The sequence below is a fragment of the Nannobrachium achirus genome (assembly GCF_963921795.1).
Source record: "Nannobrachium achirus genome assembly, chromosome: 21".
Classification (NCBI taxonomy): Eukaryota; Metazoa; Chordata; class Actinopteri; order Myctophiformes; family Myctophidae; genus Nannobrachium; species Nannobrachium achirus.
The window spans coordinates 46,562,741-46,583,331 of NC_137828.1; the positions used below are offsets into that span (position 1 = coordinate 46,562,741).

General features: G+C 43.1%; 1 protein-coding gene across 1 annotated transcript in view; it reads left to right on the forward strand.

Annotated features, from left to right (window-relative positions):
• Positions 1 to 20,591, forward strand: part of kcnh2b (potassium voltage-gated channel, subfamily H (eag-related), member 2b) — a gene marked incomplete at both ends in the record, with an annotated part of 439,516 nt that overhangs the window by 44,706 nt on the left and 374,219 nt on the right. The window contains one exon of the mRNA XM_080751803.1: positions 7,257 to 7,487. Coding sequence (XP_080607929.1) covers positions 7,257 to 7,487 — 231 coding nt within the window. The remainder of the gene's footprint in view (positions 1 to 7,256; positions 7,488 to 20,591) is intronic.

A 20,591-nucleotide genomic window follows, 5' to 3' on the forward strand; every position in this document is an offset into this window, starting at 1 on the left:
TTTGGTATTTTTTTGACATTTTTAGAGGTATAAATGACCATTCTAGCTTCATATAAGCTTCAGCAATGATATTCCGATGGAAATGACGTCATCGCCGGAAACCGGAAATCGAGCGTGTCTCCCATGCACACAAGCATATTTTTTTACATTGGAAGCCATTACAGCAACTCCGCTCTATCTCATGATCAAAACGTCGGATTTTGATCCGGTTTGAAGTCTCTGTGCGTCTATTGGGCATCTAAGGCACATAGTCGATAATTTTTTAAGACAATCAGGCGCGCGTATGGCGTGCACGGGTCCCGTGCCGTTCCATGCTAACGCTAATGCTAAGTGGATGGACTGGTTGCTAATTTGAGGCCTTCTAGCAATCGCCAGAGACCTTAATCGTTGGCGACATCTAGTGTACACTATATAGACTACAGCCTACCAAAATGTCATGCATATGAGGGAGATCTACTGTGACTCTGAAAAATTAATAATATTCCTGGCAGTATAGGCGCAAAAACATATTGTAAATGGCTGTGAGTAAAGGGCAACTTTGTTTTTTTACAACAAGGGTTCATATTTGAGATTGTAATTAGAGAAAAGAAAAGATGAGTGTTAACATGTTTTCATTTACTGCTTTCTATCGTTTTAGCCATTTTAGCGAGTTTGATTTCAGTGGTTGGGGGCATGCTTACAAGTTGCTAAATATGTTTTTTTAGACACAATAAGCCCATTCCCAACATGCACCGCAATCTTTCATGGTTAGTTCATGGTTAGTTGTGACTTATGGGGGTTAGTACTGTTACTGTAAATACTAATAAATAATTTGCCGGCTCATTTTGTCTAAAAAGCCATATTTATCCACTTGGACGCATGCCCCACCCACTGAAATCAAACTCGCTAAAATGGATGAAACGATAGAAAGAAGTAGGGATGTAGTGGGGCGTACACGCGGGGGTACGGCGTGTACTCACTTCTCACACCCCCGAAAAAGAATTGGGGGTACATTATAAACATTGCGATTTGAAAATCTTGGGGGGAAAAAGTGAAAAATCTAGAATATATATTAAAAAATCACACCCAATGTGAAGTGAGCGGTGGTCGTGCTTGCATAACATCTTCAGACTAGGATTTAAGTCTAGGATGTACAGGCTATGCTACACACACACATTTTGCTATGGCAAAACACTGAGGGAAAAGGCTACAGACATATGACATATGACATCACTAGACAAACATGATGCTACGCACACACATTTTACTATGGCAAAACGCTGAGGAAAAAGGCTACGGACACGCACAGCTACGGACACACACATTTTTCTATGGCAGAACGCTGAGGAAAAAGGCTACAGACATACGACATATAACATCACTAGACAAACATGATGCTACGCACACACATTTTACTATGGCAAAACGCTGAGGAAAAAGGCTACGGACACACGCACAGCCACTTATAGGAGCGGTTTGCACCGCTCAAAAATGTACAACACAAATCTTGCAAAAAGTATTTTTTAGATGGTGGTCTGTTTCAATATATACATATCAATTTTGGGGGTCCTTGACATGAAAAGGTTTGAGAACCACAGGTAGTGTATACAGTCACTTTCGCCGACATTTACGCGTTTTCAGATTTTACCGCACTATGCGCTACATACGGATACGCGTTTACGTGTATATCAGTCTTTTCATTGTTTAATATCAGACGGCCGTCTGATACACCCCGCAGTAATGCAGGGAATTCCCATGATCCTTCGGGAGGTGCAGTTATCCGGGCATCTGGTTTGCGAGGAGTCTAATGTTCCCTGTTCTTTGCAAAAGGTTCACGCCCCTCGTGGCTTGGGAGCTTGGAAGCAACGAATCTGAGCACAACGGTGGGGGCCGAGAGTTGGGGGGGACAAAGATTTACTATTCTGGTCCCCTGGTTTACAACTTCTAACGGCGCTGAGTCGGCTCAGGCACGCCGCCGTCATTTGAGGAGTGGCCTGGGGGCATGAAACTTTTGCAAAAACCGGGGAGCATTCCACTCCTCACATCTGGCTTTCCCTTCAGACCAAAGCTAGAGAATTCAGAAAAGTGGATTTATCTAGGATTCTACTCCCAGATCATCGAAATCGTCCAGAGACGGACCATAACAGAAGAACGGATCGTCACGTTGCAGTTTTTTTCTTTACCGAGCGAAAGAGGTCATGATGTTGGATTACAAATTGCGTGTACACACACGTTGTGGTCACGCCTGTGACTTCCATAGGTCCTTCAAAATAAGGTAAAAGGATGAAAATCGCTGGCGCTTTTTTTTTGGTTAATTATGGATTTTTTGTTTTTGTTAATTATGGATTAGATTGTCCAGCCAAAAAAAGAAAGAAAAAAAAAACACTTAAGGGGAACACACCGGACGTGGAGGCAGCGCGGAGGCGGCGCGGAAGTGGCGCGTCAAAACATACGGCCCCATTATTTTCAATGAACTAAGCCACACAGGCGGCGTCAGACGTGCGCAGCCACGGGTCTGCCGCCCTCGCCTGTCGCGCAGATACGCAGCTGTTCTATTTTTCCAGCGTTGCCGTGCGGTGAACATGTTCTCCCATGGTTCTTCCCACCGAGGGAAATGGATGTGCTGTGTGGCAGCGTGCCGCATCCAGTTGGGGTTACCGCGCGCCACTTCAGGTGTGTCGATACCATGACGCGCCGCTGCGCAGCCGCCCTCGTCCAGTGTGTGCTCCCCTTTAGTCTGTAGTGCAGCCAGTAATCCCTTTAATCTTGTCCCCTTGCAACCAATCTCAACAGTCCATCAGTGTATTTAATGTTATGTAAACAAACACAATTGACAACAATGTAAATTGGAACCAATTGCTAATCTTCAGTGATGATCATCTGCAGTGAGTTACTGGTTGCCAGGGTTCTCTTTCCTCTACAAAAGAGCTCTGATGAGTCGATTATTCAGTATGAGTGGGTTTGTGTTCTCCATGCAGCTCTGTGTGTGTGTGTGTGTGTGTGTGTGTGTGTGTGTGTGTGTGTGTGTGTGTGTGTGTGTATGTGTGTGTGTGTGTGTGTGTGTGTGTGCGTGCGCGTGTGCGTGTGCGTGTGTGTTTGTGTGTGTGTGTGTGTGTGTGTGTGTGTGTGTGTTAATTCACTTTGTTTTAGAGGTGAGTCACAGTCACTTATCAAACTAGATTTCTGCACAGGACAGATACAATTTGTCTCCACTTAACCTCTTGAAGCCTCTCTTGTGAGAACAAGTCTGTGCAAGCATGAAACACAGACTGAGTCAGAACTCACAAACTGGCAGACCTGAAGACTATAGTTATTACAGCATTATAGGTCAAATGCCAATATGCCATGGCAAAAATTGCATTTTTCAAAAGATGTTCCAACATTCCTGCAAATGCAACATTTTCAAACTTAGCAGATCTGCAAAATCACAGCATGGGCTTAATTGGATAATTAAAAGTGGTGTTTGTGTGTACTTTATTTGCTTGCTTTTGCTTATTAGAATGAAGTTTAACATACTTAATAATTAACATTGTTAGGCAATGGTTTCCGTTGTGAGCGATGTCACATGGCCCTAAAAAAGGAGAGTGAGTGAGATGAGAGGGAGGGAGAGAGCTGGTGCTGTGAACCGGAACCTGAACAAACTGGTCAACGCAATAACACTGGCAACGCTGGGCAAGCTGATTATCTGCTCATTGCAACCGAAGGGCCACCTGATGCTGACTCCGTCTGGACGTGTACACTTTTTTTTACAGTCTATTTGTTTGCCGCTCTGACATCACTGTGATGTCAGTGGAACCACTTTAACAGCACGGGTTTGCCAATCTGACATCATGCTCTGACATCACTGTAATGTCAGGGGAACCACACTAACAGAATCCCTTTTATGCACATATGGAGTTCCCTGATGTCATCAATATTAAGCCCATGTCTAACAGGACTTCATATGGGAATGCCGATATATGGAGGCCACATAACACACTAACAGAATCCATATATTTATAACTAATCAATGTCTTAATTCATGAATACGTAGGATAGGCATTCACAAGCTTTCAGCTTCTGCCTATTCCTTTTCATCACCTGTAACAATGATTATATGAATGTATGACCTGTATTAAAGTATGAGATGATCAAATAAACTAAACTAAACTAAACTAATATATGGCCAAGGCAGATGGCCAAGACAGCCCATATCTGTGTGGCTGGTTCTACAGACAGGGATCTCCATGGATGGGCATAAAAAGGAATTTTATGTATGATGTCAGATGTCATAGATGTCATAGAACTTTAACATAACGAATAACTGAGCAAGCATGTTTGGGCTCTCACAGCATATCTCCATATAGAGTACATGGATCTGCATATATGGGTACCAGGGGTCTCCATAATGGGTAACTGGTCCGATATACATCACTGGCCAGATGGCCAAGACATGGCGTGACCTCGCCCTTTAGGGCAAGTTCGCTTGTCACCCTATTTATACTGTACTGTACTGTGTGTGCGTGTGCGTGCGTGCTTGTGTGCGCGTGTGTGCATAATCTAAAGCTACATTATATACAAGTAACACACCGCAAGGGCGAGTAGCGACCGCCAGGTCACGCTGAAACAACAGAGCTTTGTGTGGCACGTCGCTCGTTACCTATCGTAAGGCGCGTCGCTGATTGCCCACAGCTGGGGTGCTGCTAGCATGACACATTCACTGACGGCCGGACTATTTTTATAATTTAATAATTAATTTTAATAATAAAGGAACGGTTATGGACAGCAACAATATAGTAAATAATTATGGACGTTATGGACTTTATAGACTGTACACAATTTACAGGGCGTACAGATGTTGTTTTATTGCATTACTATATCTTACAATAAATGCGAGAAGTCTCTGCGTGCGTGCGTGTGTGTATGTATGTATGTATGTATGTATGTAATCCGCGTATCTCGATAACCGTCTTCCCACCGGCTTCAGATTGGGCATGCGCGTTCCCCGCCGTGGCGCGGAGTGCAGTGCTGGGCTTCGACCCGACCCGATGCACGGTTTTCCCGAACTGGCGCGAAACGTTCGGAATCTCCGTATGCGGAGATGATTGTTGATATCAGGCTGTTCCTGAGGAAACGGCGCAAGCGCTCATTGTGACATCACATCATAAAAGGCTCTGACATCACGTATGCCACAATGAGTCAACAAAAATGCAATGATTACGTATTAAATGTCATCAGTATGACGTGTTCTGATGTCACAGATCTAGCTGTTGACATCTGCGTATTCAGCTTAAAGAAGAAACAAACAAAAAGCAACAGAGATCTCCATATATGGGCATAAAATGGACGCAGATGGTCAAAACGGATCATATAACAACAGGTATAATGGGGTTTGCATTAAAGGGTGGGGCATTCGGGCGGCCGAGCTTCTAGTTCTTCATTGTTGATATATTTATTCCTTTTTTTCTATTTTACTTTATAATGATTTATTTATTTCTGAAACCACCACAATGCCATCGTTTCATCGTTTGAGGCATAATGGAAAAACATTTTCCAGGCCAGTCGGTCGCTATGCATGGCTGCCATGTTATCTAAAATAAAGATTTTATTTTATTTTATTTTTATTATTATTCTTGAGTCAGAGTGCCTTGAACTTCTCATTTTTTATCTCCCTTTTTAGATTTTGACCTTTCCAGTTGTTTGCCCTTTAGTTTTCTAACTTTTCCTTTGTTGAATCCTCTGCAGGGGTCCACAGTGACATTTCCTGACAAATACCAAATTCAAACCTAGATTAAATAACATATACTCTACAATATATTAAAAAAGTGTATCATGGGTCAAAGAAGAACTGATTAACTGGTCACATGCTTCAAGGCCTGTCACAATTATTACATAATCAACTAATCGCAATTATTTGACATAATCGCAATTATTTTGTCATAATCGTTTCCAACTTTCCATGTTGAAAAATGTTCATATATTTTCAAACATTTTCAAAAATAGTGGAAATAGCAGATCTATAAGTTCAGAATGCGTCGCAATGTGACACATTGTGAGCTTGTAAATATTTTTTAAGTATAAAGTTGTCTAAATGTTGTCATTTCTTATGATATTTAGGTTGTGTCATATTTGCCGTGTGCAACTTCAAAGCCTACAAGCCAAACAGAAATGTAATTTTCAAAGACAAAAACACTACGCAATTATTTGAGTGACATTTAATCATCATGTAAAATGGCATAATTGTGACAGCCCTACATGCTTCATAAAGCGCCTCATAGACAACCTGACACCTTGGTGAAGGTGTGTGCTCTGCTCAGCACATTCTGCTTCTCCCCTGTCTTTCTTTCACTCTCTTACTGTCAACTATATGTCATGTTGGTCATTATTGTTATTGTTATTGTTATTGTTATTGGCGGCAGTGGCTCAGGGGTAGAGTGGCTGGTAGAGCGGACAGATAGTTGGGACTCCCCCAGAGTTGGTGTCAAAGTGTCCTTGAGCAAGACTCTGAACCCCTAATTCAGGGGGTTTCAAAGTGAGTGCCGCGAGATCATTTGATAATATTTTGAATTGATTTGGACACTTGAATTACAAAGTTATTTTCAGTCAGTTCTAACCAAAATGGCTATTATCTCAATGTTTTCCTCACAACATAATCACTAAAATATTGTCACTGTCGGGCAGAAACCTTGTATCCAAGTTTCAAATGTGTACGTCTTTTGGTAAAGCAAAGCCCTGCTTCATCATACAAGACTGTCGCACAAAACTAGTGAAAACAGCCGATCTACAGTGCTTGTAGATCGGCTGTTTTCACTAGTTTAGTACATTTTATAGATGATAAATACAAAACGAATGGTTTTGGACATACAAGGTTTCCACCCGACAACGACGATATGCTATAAATATAAGGTGCTGGGAGTGAAAATTATAATGTAGGGGTGCCTCGGATCAAAAAAATATTCATGGGGTGCCCTGAGACAAAAAAGTTTGGGAACCCCTGCCTTAATTGCTCCTGATGTGCAGGTTGGTGCCTTGCATGGTTTCCTTACCATCGGTGTATGAATGTGTGTGTGTGAATTTGTGAATGTAATGCACAATCTGTCATTTACCTTTTGACAATCTATCTCATCTCACTGAGACCAATTTGGCTAACCGTCGTCAAAGAAAAGGGAACGCCCTCTCTGTCTTTCGTAAGCTATCAGAGTCTGTCTCGAGAGATTACACTGAGACTAACCTGGTGAACCAAAACTATAGCAGACATCCTGAGACTAACCCACAACTCACCCGATTCTTCTCTGCAGCTCGCAAGTTCATCATCGCCAACGCGCGAGTGGAGAACTGCGCCATCATCTTCTGCAACGATGGCTTCTGCCACATGTGTGGCTACTCACGTGCCGAGATCATGCAGAAGCCGTGCAGTTGCAACTTCCTGTACGGGCCCCACACTAAGCGCCTGGCCATCGCCCAGATGGCCCAGGCCCTGCTGGGCTCTGAGGAGAGGAAGGTGGAGATCAACCTGTATCACAAGGACGGTAGGACAACACACTGCTTGTGTGTGTGTGTGTGTGTGTGTGTGTGTGTGTGTGTGTGTGTGTGTGTGTGTGTGTGTGTGTGTGTGTGTGTGTGTGTGTGTGTGTGTGTGTGTGTGTGTGTGTGTGTGTGTGTGTGTGTGTGTGTGTGTGTGTGTGTGTGTGTGTGTGCAGGCATTTGGAGTATCGTCCTATCATACAGTATGGTCATAGGACAGTGCGTACATGTGTGTGTGTTGGGAGTATCTTCTGACCTTGCGGTGTGTGTGTGTGTGTGTGTGTGTGTGTGTGTGTGTGTGTGTGTGTATGTGTGTGTGTGTGTGTGTTTGTGAGACTGTGTTGAGTTGAAGTGCTCTGTGTTTATATTTGGCGTGTATGTTTGGTGTATGTTTGTGGTTTGTGTGTGAGGGTTTCCATGTGTTTTATGGATTGTTCTGGCACCTGTAAACATAACCCAGAATATATCGCCCCCTGTCGGGCAGAAACCTTGTATATCCACATTTCATCTTAAATGAACAGACTATTTCCCATTTACTGAAAAGTGATGACTTATGACATACAAGGTTTCCACCCGACAGCGATGATATGAGAAGATCTCTGTATGTATTTGTGTTTCGGTGTGAGCACTGTACTGTATGTGTGTGATAGAGACTTGGCTGCTTTGTGCTAGTATGCGCATGGCCTTTATTGGATTCGTGATCTTCATCACTACCAGTTTGTTTTGTTGGAAAGATGATTGATGAAGTTATTAACGTTACTCTTACACACTTACTGTGAGTGCTTCTACATGCACATGTTGGCTAATTGTAAATGTAAATAACTCATCTAAATCAGTGGTTTTCAACCTATGGGGCTGTTAAGTATGACATCATTTTGTAGGCAGAGGAGAATTTCTGCCCCCAGTTTCCGTGAATCTTTTTACTATTTTTACTATTTACACATTTTCTTCTCTTTGTTGTTGAAAGGAAAGTGTTAGAATTATACTTTAGTCGTTATTTTTTAGTCGTTGTTTTTTGAAATAGCGAGGGACAGAAAATGCTCTGGGGGCAGATTCTCCTCTGCCTACAAAATGATGTCACGGCTTAAAAGCCCCATTTCATATCAAGGTCCCATATTCTGCATTTGAGCCACGGACCACCATTTGAGATTTAGCCAATGGCCTCTCAGCCCCAAGACTATTTTGTTGTCGTTGGATCAGATGTAATACCATCTGAGAGATAACGGGCAAACATTGATCAAAATAACACTTCTTCTACATTACTAGTAAGACGCCCCAGGGCGACAATTCTTGACCATCTGGCCAGTGATATACATATATCGGACCAGTTACCCATATATGGAGATTCCGGCATGATAGTTAGAACATGCCCATATATGGGCATTACCAAATATGGGCATTCCCAGATGTGACCTTGATATTGATGACGGGACAGGGATATCCATATATGGGCATAAAACGGACAATGACGTAATTTATTTGTGTGATGTGGGAAAATAAAATATATGTATATAAAATTGACATCAAGCCAGAGCGTGAAGTCAGAGCGGCTAACCCATTCTGTTAAGAGTGGTTCCCCTGAACATTGACATCAGAGCATGATGTCAGAGCGACAAACCCATAGAAACATACACAAACCCATAGAATCATAGACTGTAAAAATGTGTAGTGACTGACTGACTGACTGACTGACTGACTGACTGACTGACAGACAGACAGACACAGACGGAGACAAGCTGCAACATTTCTCATGGTATACTGCAACCTTCGGTCGCAATAATTGTCTAGACTTCTCGTAAATTAAGTAATGCAGATGTTTAACAATAATTTAACTCTTGAGAGTGTATAATGAAACCAAAATGGACTGTAAGGGTCCATTGGGTTTCATTTTACATTTTACACAAGAGTTAAAGATCTATAAGGGTCCACTTGGTCACCAACTCTGCATCATTTAGTTGGGGACCACGTGGAACCCCCTCAAGGACCACTGGTGGTCCCCAGACCACTGGTTGAGAACCACTGATCTAGAGGTATTTTCCTTGCATGGTCACAGTTAGCTTATTGTTGCTAAAGGCAGCTAGCTAGCTTGTAGCCTGAAGTGGTGGGAGCGTGTCGATATTTCGACATAACATTTGTTCTACGTCCCAGTATTTCGAGTCGACGCTGGTGAATGTTAACTTGGTGAAATGCTAACCTGCCGTGTCCGACGCTGGTCAATGTTAACCTCTATGCCTAAACCTAACCCTAACCTCAGTAACCCTGATGCTGGTGAGTAGCAACCTGTAGGGTTTAACGGAAAACAATCAGGGAAAAAAGCTTTTTGAGATGTCCACACACACGTGCACGCACACACGCATACAGGTAATAGAATGCTACCATGGAAATTGGAAGCTGTCTTGTGTGACGAAAAAGCTCTCTGTGGCAATAGAGCACGGTCATGGTTATAGTAATAGACCCCCTAAACACCATTAGAGAGAGACACACACACACACACACACACACACACACACACACACACACACACACACACACAGTGTGAAGTGTGATTTCACTCAGAGGAGTGAGACAGAAGTAGCAGAGCTCAGGAAAAGCAAGGAAAACGCTGTAGGAGGCACAACAAACAAGAGCGAGGAAGATATAGGGAAAAGGAACACACAATTCTAAAGAGAGAAATGGAGGGAGAGAATGATATGACACCAGCCCCCCTGCACAGCACACACTCTGTTCCACTGTTCATAGTACACATGCACACCACTCTAGGATATCCTCTGGACACATGTACCTTGTAGGAAGCTACAACGCTGTCTTTAGAATGACAGATCTGTTACCAACTCAGTCCTAACCAGATGCTACCTAGCTGGTGTTACTAGCAATTACACAATAGACGGCCTCACTAATGCAATCTGCTGCTATTTTAATTGTCAACTCAACTATTTTATTATGACATCACAAGTTTGCAGATGTAAAATTGTGGGTTAAAGTATTTTCCATATGACCTCCCAATATTTTGCTGTTATAAAATATTATAGTCATTAGAATAGCTAAATATACAAAGAAAAAAGTGAGACAACAGGACAACAATATCAATTATCCAGTACATAATGTGCTTTGCATGCTCAAAAGAAGTAAATGACATGTCAAAGCCACAGTATTGTGGGCAATTTATTCAAGGGATAGAAAGTGATAGTTTTTGATGTGAATTCCTGGATATGGCATTTTCATTTGCAACTATCTGTATTGGTCTCAGTAATATTTAACAACAAAGAGACACGCACTCGCGCACACACTGCATGCGTGAAGATGCTCACAGAAAACATGTTTACTGGGGATTATTTCTTACCGTGGCTTTGATTATTTGTAGGCCATTTTGTTTTCTTGCAAAGTAATTGCTTAATTTCCATATCTACATCTATATATATAATATACTGTGTATGTGTATATAAATATATATAGATCTACTGTACATACATACATACATATATCAGTCACTGCCTGTTCCATTTTTAAGGCTGTAGTAAGTAAAGTTAAAATGACATTTCAGAAAGAGAAATACTAATATCAAATGCTTAGTTGGAACTGATTTCAAATCTCATCACTTATCCAAAACAACCAGCAGGACATGAGAGTGATTCAGTCACCACCGCTAAAGCGTTCCAGGGAGACACTTTCACTCCAGGAAACCGCAATTAATTCACAATTACGGTATATTGTGTATGTGTGTACATTTGGATTTCTTAAGCTGCAGGTTTAGCTTTGTTTGATGCCTGTTGGATCCAGCAGTAGTTATAGAGGTAGACCAAGGTTTATTTGAATCACCTTATCAAGAAGTCTGAGGTTATTAATCTGGTAGGTGTTTTATAGTATCCACTATAAACACAGTGCACACAATATCACAACATTTGGTGGCACAATATCAATATCCTGGCATCTCTCTATTAGGACATAGTGTAATTATAGGCTACTCCTCCTTCACTGTGAGTTCAGTGAGTTTATAGGCCCTAAAACAACGCTTCAATGTATGTCGGACGGATGCAACGCACAATCCCAGAAGTAGTCATGACAACAGCTTTTTATAGGAACTGTACTCTTATTCGAGACTCACATAAATGTGTCTCAAACCAGCAGTGGTGGAAAAAGTACAGGATTCGTTAGATGCCTAGCCTTGCCTAGCTCTTTAGAATTAAAGCTTATTCCATCTAAAGTTTAGATGGACTAAGCTAAGACCTCTAGATGGAGTACGCTAAGCCAATAAAGTCTATAATACTCTTGAGATATAGCCTAGTTGTAGAGCTGTCAAGTCAATGGTGGTTGGCTTGGTGCTCTCCTCAGACTGGAGCTAAGAGTTCGATTATATAGTCTGAGTAAAAGTACAATATTTGCCTCCGAGATGCAGTGGAATAGAAGTAAAAGTATAGAAAATTGGAAACACTCTAGTAACCAGTAAGACGCCTAAGGGCGAAAAGCGACCTCGCCCTAAAGGGTGGGGTTGCGCAGGACGGAATTTGCACAGGACGGAATTCATTTGCAAGTGTGATTCGAGTTGCGGTTGGTTAAGTTGGACTGGTTAAACTGACACAATATGTCCATATACTGTATGGGCATTCCCAGGCTTGGCATTGGCCCTGACGTTGGCACTATCGATTATAGTTTCACACCAAAAACACATAAAAACTAAATAAATGATAAGAGATAGAGATAGTGTAAGATCATTATCGATCCCAAGAGGGAAACCCACTAGCCAGAAGTTGCACAGCAGTTAAGATAAAGTAACAGGACAAGAGAAAGTACCACATCAGGGTAAAAACAACACACACTAGAGGAACACCATCAATAATGAACAATAGTAGGCCTATACAATTAATATACACTCTCAACAAAATCAATTATAAAAATGTTTTTTTTTTTTTTTTTTCTCTCTAAAATGTTATAACCCATTTCTTTCTCCCTGTGTCAATATTATCTAATGTAATCCTGGGCGCTGCACTCTCTCTGCCAACCTAGGGAGCCCATGCTTCCTTCTATGCGTGAAGAGTCTAGGCCGCTTCTTTTGTTATTTGTGAGGGTACCTACCCTAGGAGACATAGGCAGAACATGCAAACTCCACACTGGAAAGAACACGTCCCCAGCGAACCCAGGACATTCTAGCTGTGAGGCAACAGTGCTACCTACTGCGCCACCGTGCCCCCAAATTATAAGAATGTTAAATGAACATAACTCTCTGCATATATTTGAGTAGGCCTACCCAGGGGCGTCATTTGAGTCATCAGGGGATGGCAATGGCCACCCTTAGTGTTCACATTGTACCTTAAATTCACTTATTTTATGCATATTGTCCCCAACTCTGAATTGTCTTTGCAGATTAATCTGTTTTCATTGCAGTCTGATGCCCGTCCATCTACATGTGCCACGTGTTATAATTTACATAAGCCTTTTAATGCAACCATTAATTGACTGTAGGTTGACTGAAGTGGATCAGTGGTCAGCAGCAAAAGACAGGTTACATGAGGCAGCTCCCAAGTGGGAATGCAGTCAACTGGAAGTGAAGAGGGTGTTGCTTAATGATAAGAGGCGCTAAAAGGGATTTCTCAAAAATCATAAAGGTTCTCCACCATCCACCTACTGTACCCTCTGGGCCATTTTAATATAGGATGGAATTGTAAGTAGTATTTTTTTATGTTTAAATGTTTTGAATTCCATGAATAAAAAAATATATATTTAAGAAGTACTGAAAAATACAATCTACAAGCTGGGTCCTGAGAAAATATCTAATATCACTAGTTGCGTTTCCATAAAGCCGTTTTATTCGCATTTGCGCAAAAATCTTTTTATGGAAACACTAGAAAAATTAGAATAAACTTTCATTATTCGCAAAAACATTTATGCACTTGGAGGAAGTGGATTTTGAGGCTTTATCGAAAATGTAATGTGCATTAGTGAATGGAAACACTAAAGCGAATTATGTTTTGAATTAAAATGCATTGAACTCGTGGGAAGGGCTGGTGGGGGTTGGCCGACTCTTGGTTGTACCAAGTTACCAACACGTTCAAATTTGTGCTCAAATGTAAAACCATTCGTTATTATTATTCTTCGTTTCGCGACAGCAACGCGTGCACAGAATGGCCGAGAACAGCAGACCTCCAAGCTCCCATTGCATCCTCAACGAGCTCTGATGAGCTTGTACTGTAGACTATATCAGCTGTTATCGTGCTCAATGCTGTTGCAGGGTTGGGGAGTGGAGCGTCTTTTCTTCTATCTCTCTCTCTCTCTTATCTTATATATGAAATCTATAGGCTGAAGAGCCCTGGGTTAGAGTGCATGTTCAATAATGTGTCTCACTTGACTGGAAAAAGTGTCCGACTGCTTATTTCATGAACTATCTTCCAAGAATCGCATTTTATCAGTGAATGGAAACAGGCAAAATGATTCATTCAAAATGAGGCATTTTCTTTTTCAACTTAATGATAATTCGCTTCCTAATTCGAATGGAAACGCAACTACAGTTGGGTCTCGAACTGAAAAGTTTGGGAACCTATTCATTTCAATGAAGTTCCTCACCTAGCGCATGAAACACCCGGAAGTATTGGTTCCAACGTCGGAGCCAATAGAACAAGCGCAATAGCAGTAGATGCAGAAGTCTTGCAATACCTGCTTTGGCCACCAGGACATGACGGCCGCTTCAATAATCCGCCGCTATCCTGGGTGCTTGGTCTTAGCTGACATGACACAGAGTATGCACTGCATGCACCCTCATGGTCAGTCCTACACCCAGAGCAAGGATGTGTTTATCCGGTTATAGAGTTGTCTCTCAAACTTTTCATGTCAAGGACATCTAAATTTGGCCATGACCCTTTCCAACCACACCTCTTTCTGGACCCCCCCCCCCCTCACACTTGGCGCACGTCACACACACACACACACACACACACACACACACACACACACACACACACACACACACACACACACACACACACACACACACACACACACACACACACACACACACACACACACACACAGACAGACAGTCTAAGGTAACCCCAGCAGGCCACCTTCTAACCATCAGAGAGCTGCGATTGAACACCGCGGACACACCTCATCCATAATGCAGAGAGAGGAAACACTACACCACTTCACCTCCTCTCCTTGCCTCCTTCCTTCCCTCCCTGCATCTGACCAAAGGCCAGGAGGAGGACGGTGAAGGAAAGGATACTCTTTCTTTGTTGTTGACGAGCAGCCCAAACAATGTACAGGTGTGTGTGTGTGTGTGTGTGTGTGTGTGTGTGTGCTTGTGTGTGTAACTCTGCAGCTTACGGCTTAACAACGCACAAACATGGGAGAAAGGACTCATTCGCACACACACACACACACACACACACACACACACACACACACACACACACACACACACACACACACCAAACACACATAGCCCGCGAACAACACGCACTCCTCGTCATCCAACCCCATTTATCTAATGCCAAACCCAGGCATGAGCCTTCACCATGATGGATCTTCTTTCTCTCTCTCACGCTCAATTGTCCAAGTTCGATCGCTCGGCCACTTAATCAATCTCGCTCTACAGGTAAACTGTGGTACAAAACACGCACGTGAGCGAGCGCGCACGCACGCCACAGACACACAGTGCAACACAGTCAGTCCGGGGATGTGTTACAGTAAGGGAGGGCAGTACATCAGTATAGGTTGTTAACAGCGAGGATCTGTGACAGTGCACTGTCCTGGAAAGCTATGGGGGGGGGGTGAAGAAGCTAAGGTGTCCCAGTTCTTCCGGAGCAAGGGGACAGAGGAAAAGGGAGGAGGAGGAAGGGGGAGGCAGTGTGAACGAGGGAACCTACATTCAGCTTTTAGTTGATTAGGACAATGCTCACTCCTCCTCCTCCGATGCTCTCTCTGTTATAAGCTATTTTTGAAGGGCCTGACGCACCAAGACAGCTTGCAAGAACTAATGGAGACTGATTGCGTGGGCGTCTCACACCAGTGGTGGGAATTATCGTTTGTTTCAGTCATTTCGTTACTGTTCACTAAAAAGATGAGTTCACCGTTCAATGCTTCTGGTTCCGCCCTCCTCACATAGGTCAATCCAATGCTAAAAGAGGAACGACTCTCTTCAACTAGTCAAAATGTAGCATTTTGCAGGTGTTTGAAGTCATTTCAGTGGGTGGTGTCTGCAGCCTGCTCTGCAAACACTACATTTTTCAATAGTTTCAATAGTTTCAATAGTTTCATTTCATAGTTCAATCCAATGCTAAAAGAGGAACGACTCTCTTCAACTAGTCAAAATGTAGAATTGTGCTGGTGTTCAAAGTCATTTCAGTGGGTGGTGTCTGCAGCCTACTCTGCAAACACCACATTTTCCCTTCTGTGTTCATTTCCAGTTTTTGGCCCCCAAACTTTGGCTCCCAAACTGTGGAGTAAACTCCCTGTTACACTTAGAATGACAGACTCACTCCCTAGCTCTGAAGACTCACCTCTTCAGACTTCACCTTAGCCCATAGCACTTACCGTAGCACTTTCCTACCCTCAATTACCATACATGTAATTTAGATAGCATTTTTATTTTTACTGAATAGGTGCTTGCTTGGTCTACCTATCTTTTTCTTAGATTTACTATTTCTGTGCATTTCATGTATTGATGTTGATGTATTGATGCATTACCTTAAATCGCTCTGGATTAAGGGCGTCTGCTAATACCTAAATTGTACATTTCTGACCTTATTCTTCTGATCTTTTTTTTTAAGAGTACTACGTATAATCAAATTAATGTGACCATTCCAATATGGAAATGACTCATCACCAGTGAATAGACGGATGGACTTTTGAGCAGATTTCCTAGATCAAAGGCGGGTTAAAGCAAACCACACAGTGCTGGTGACAGCTTTCCTTCTGTCTGCACATCAATGTGATGCCTGTCAGTGAGCCACTGCTGTGCCAGGTGCTTTGAAGACCTCTTCCAATGTCCTATGTATGCTAACCATCTGTCATGGAGGCTGTGTGTGCAGACAAAACCTACCCCTAGTCAAGCTTAATGCTCTGTTTATAGTGACGCTCACTTATCCCTGCCAACCTGATCTGTGTAAAATATTGATGTGGAGAGAGGGGAAAAGTATCAAACAACAGGAGTTTGGTAAAGAACACACCTGTTGTTATGGCCGCATTCTCACCCTTAATTCGGTAGACTGTGCGATTGGGGGGGGGGGGGGGGGGGGGGTTTGAAGTTGCAACATTCTTGCATATTTAGTTCACTGCAGGTTGTCAACCGCAGCAAGGAATCACATTAGACCACGCGTGTCCACGGGACATCTATCCGCTGCGTAATGATGCCTCCTCCATCTCCCCGTGTTTACTATTCTTCAAATTCCACAATGTAACTGCAGCACCCCACGTAAAAACCTTACGGCGCGGACAGTATATACTGTATTTACCGCCTGAGTTTTTATTTTGGTCTTGGAGATGGTGTGGACATTGGACAACAACGTGTCCTCCGACACACATGGAGTCGCCATCTGTGTCTTTTCAAAAGAGTTTAACCGGTAGGATGTAACATAATAATTTCACAGCGGCACGCTGTCCCTCGCAGCTTCACATCCTGCTGAACAGGCGTCGTGGAGCAGCAACTGGGAGAACACTCTCCCCTGCCACAGCTCCACAGTGCTGGGCAGGTACTTTACCACCTGCACATTTAAGCATATTATTATATGTTGAAAGCTGACAATAGCCCACGCTCTAAGAGAATGTGTGTGTGTGTGTGTGTGTGTGTGTGTGTGTGTGTGTGTGTGTGTGTGTGTGTGTGTGTGTGTGTGTGTGTGTGTGTGTGTGTGTGTGTGTGTGTGTGTGTGTGTGTGTGTGTGTGTGTGTGTGTGTGTGTGTGTGTGTGTGTGTGTGTGTGTGTGCGTGCGTGCGGGCTGTCAGACAATGGAGTGTCTTATAATGGCAACATCTTGTGATAATGGAGAGGATCAGAGGAGAGTTGGCCATTTATACCACTGAGGCCTCTTTAGCAAAGATTGCCTAGCAGCGGTAGCTAAGCAGAGCACTTAGAGAGCCATTGCCTCTCAAGGGCTAGCCGCTCTGTTCTGCATTAGCCACCGCTGTGTCAAATAAACTGACTCACAGCCCAAAATACAACACACACACACACACACACACACACACACACACACACACACACACACACACACACACACACACACACACACACGTACAGCACAGATTAACACAACCAATGCCGTTACAGCCCACACAATAACTAAGTTAGTGGCTCGATCACTCTTCAGATGAACACCAATTTACAAAGTGTCTGTTTCTATCGCTGATAGGGTTAGGGTTAGGGTTGAACTTGAACCTGCCTCAAATCAACATTTCTGCTTAGCTTTATAGAGTTCTGAGAAGACTGTTGTCTTCTTCTGTGTTTGGGGTGATGTCACATGGGGCAAAGATTGTGATGTAGTGGGTGGGCGCCTGCTGTTACCTGCCGAGGCGAATTAGCCTACCACATATTGGCTCTAATGCCTGACAGCGAGTCGCAGGTTCGAGTCACGATCTCGACGATCTTTGCTGCGTGTCACTCCCCGTCTCTCTCTACCTGATTCCTGGCTACCTACTGTATCGGTAAAGGCAGAAAACCCCCCAAAAATATATATATTAAAAAAAAAAGATTGTGATGTAGAGTCACATGTACTTGTTTCCAGCACCTGGCACTTAAACTTAATACTTAGTTATGTGTTGGTGCCAGTCACCAAAAAGCTCACAATGTGTCCATGCAACACACAATGCACACACTTAGTATAAGTCAGGCTTTATAGTACCATTACCCTTATAGCCCTTAACCACTATAAACCTTATTTTGGGGATGTCTTTATAGGCAAACATTTAAAATTATAATAATAATAATACATCTACAAGTTCACATCAGTACGCATTGTGAGCTTGTAGATGTGCTGTTTTTGCTAGTTTCATGAGATACTGCCATGATGCGACAGAGTACAACAGGGTATAAGCGGTTAAATGCAGCATGTTCATTACATTCCAACACAGAAATGATTAGTCTCTACTCTCTAGAGTCTAGCATAACTGTGTGCATAATGTTGTGCTCACATATTTCATATGCGCTTCAGTCTTTGTGGAAGTGTGTGTGTCCTACTTGTTTTTTTCTTGGTTTTTCATCCCAAACAATGAATCATGATACGTCAGTGTGACAGTACTGCGTTGTATGCCTGCCTCATTAGTCAGCCAATGTACTGTAACAGGCTGCTCCACATGTATAGTACACACACACACACACACACACACACACACACACACACACACACGGGTTTTTTTTTCTCACACTTCAGAAAATGTCTAACCGGCTGAACATTACCACGAAGTCTCAATCTATGCAAACATTTGACATTGTGTATGATATAAACTCACCTCTGTAATTCTAACTACATACGCAACCAGATGGCATTTAATTCATGGAGAGACGGGCACACACTTTGTAAACTGAAGAGACCGTCTGTCTCCAGAAATGTATTTTCCATTGATTGTTAAACACGCTGCTTTTGAGCCATTGCCTAAAACATGAATTCAGTATTTAAACCCAACCAGGGGCTGCCTGAGACACAGGTCTCATTGGATTTGTGTAAAGGATTAACTTTTTAGTAAGCAATGTATAATTTTATTCATTTTTACCTTCCTCAAGATAAACATAATGAGGTTGGCTCGCTGTTAGTCGCACAGCCAGCGCGGAGGTCTGGGGAAAATCTTGTCAAAAAGCTGGGATAATGAGCCCTCGGAACTCCCGAGGCAGCCATTCAATTAGCTGTGAGTTTGAAAACGCTGACTCCAGAAACGCCATCTCAGATTTTTCTGTTTGGGGACAAATTTGAAACAATGTTCCATCTTTTGCTAGCTTTAATAATGGACGACTTGTTTTGTTTTACTGATTTTTTGGCAGAAGTTCTGTATGCTTCCAACATCAATGAAGCCGTTACTGCTTATTAGCTTAAAAACTGCTACAAAACAGGGATAAAATAAAATGAATAAAGATGAAAACGCCTCTCTTTCACACACACACACACACACACACACACACACACACACACACACACACACACACACACACACACACACACACACACTCGCACACTGGACTCTGGTGTTCATTGTAACTGCAGTTCACAATATTGAGTTTATTAGATGCAGTGTCTGTCTTCTCTTTTTTTCCCCATTATAACTTTCTCTAAATTGTGTGCTCTGCGGAACTCTTTCAGCTAGCGACAATAATGAAGCCAGTGGCAGAGCCTGTAACCGCTCGCTTGGAAGCATACTGTAGCCTATTTAATGTTTTTGAAATGGTGCACAATTTGGTACTCTCTCGGTTGTCCTCAGACGAGCGTCCATTGGAGTCTCCAATCTTTCCGGTTCTCCATACACCCGGCCAGCTCCGAAGAGCTTTCAGCTCCCGCATCCTTCTTCAGGACGTCCACACATAAGTTAACGCGGAACATCCTCGCGATCGATGCCTGCACGTTGGTTCCCACAGGACCAGCCTGCTGGCCGGGAGCTCCCGATGTCTGTGGCAGTGGCCGGCGAGCTTCATCCTCCTAGCTGCTACCTTTTTGCTGAGCCTCGGCAGTTGCCTGTACAGGTCCTTGTTGGTAATGTGGATGTTCTGGTCCACATTCAGAACAGCTCGTAGCATTCTGGTGTAGCACCCATCCAGGGACTTCTGCAGGGTGGGTGTCAGGGTCCAGCTATCGCAGCCATACAGGAGGACAGACTCCACAGTGGCGTGGAATAGGCTCAGCTTTATGTGTCGGGGGAGATTCGAGCACCACACTCTTGACATGCCGTTCAGGGCCCTCCACGCTGGTGCCTTCCTGACCTTAAGGTCCTGTTCTGTGGAGTTCATCCAGGAACCCAAGTATTTGAAGTCATTGACCTCTCGCAGAGCGTTGCCATCTGATGTTGTAATCGGCGGATGGTCCATGTGGATGTTATAGGTGATTACCTCAGTCTTCTTTGCATTCAGTCTGAGGCCAACCTTAGCACATTCCACCTCCACTCTGTTCAGGAGTTCCTGCACCTGCTCCACACGGTCAGAC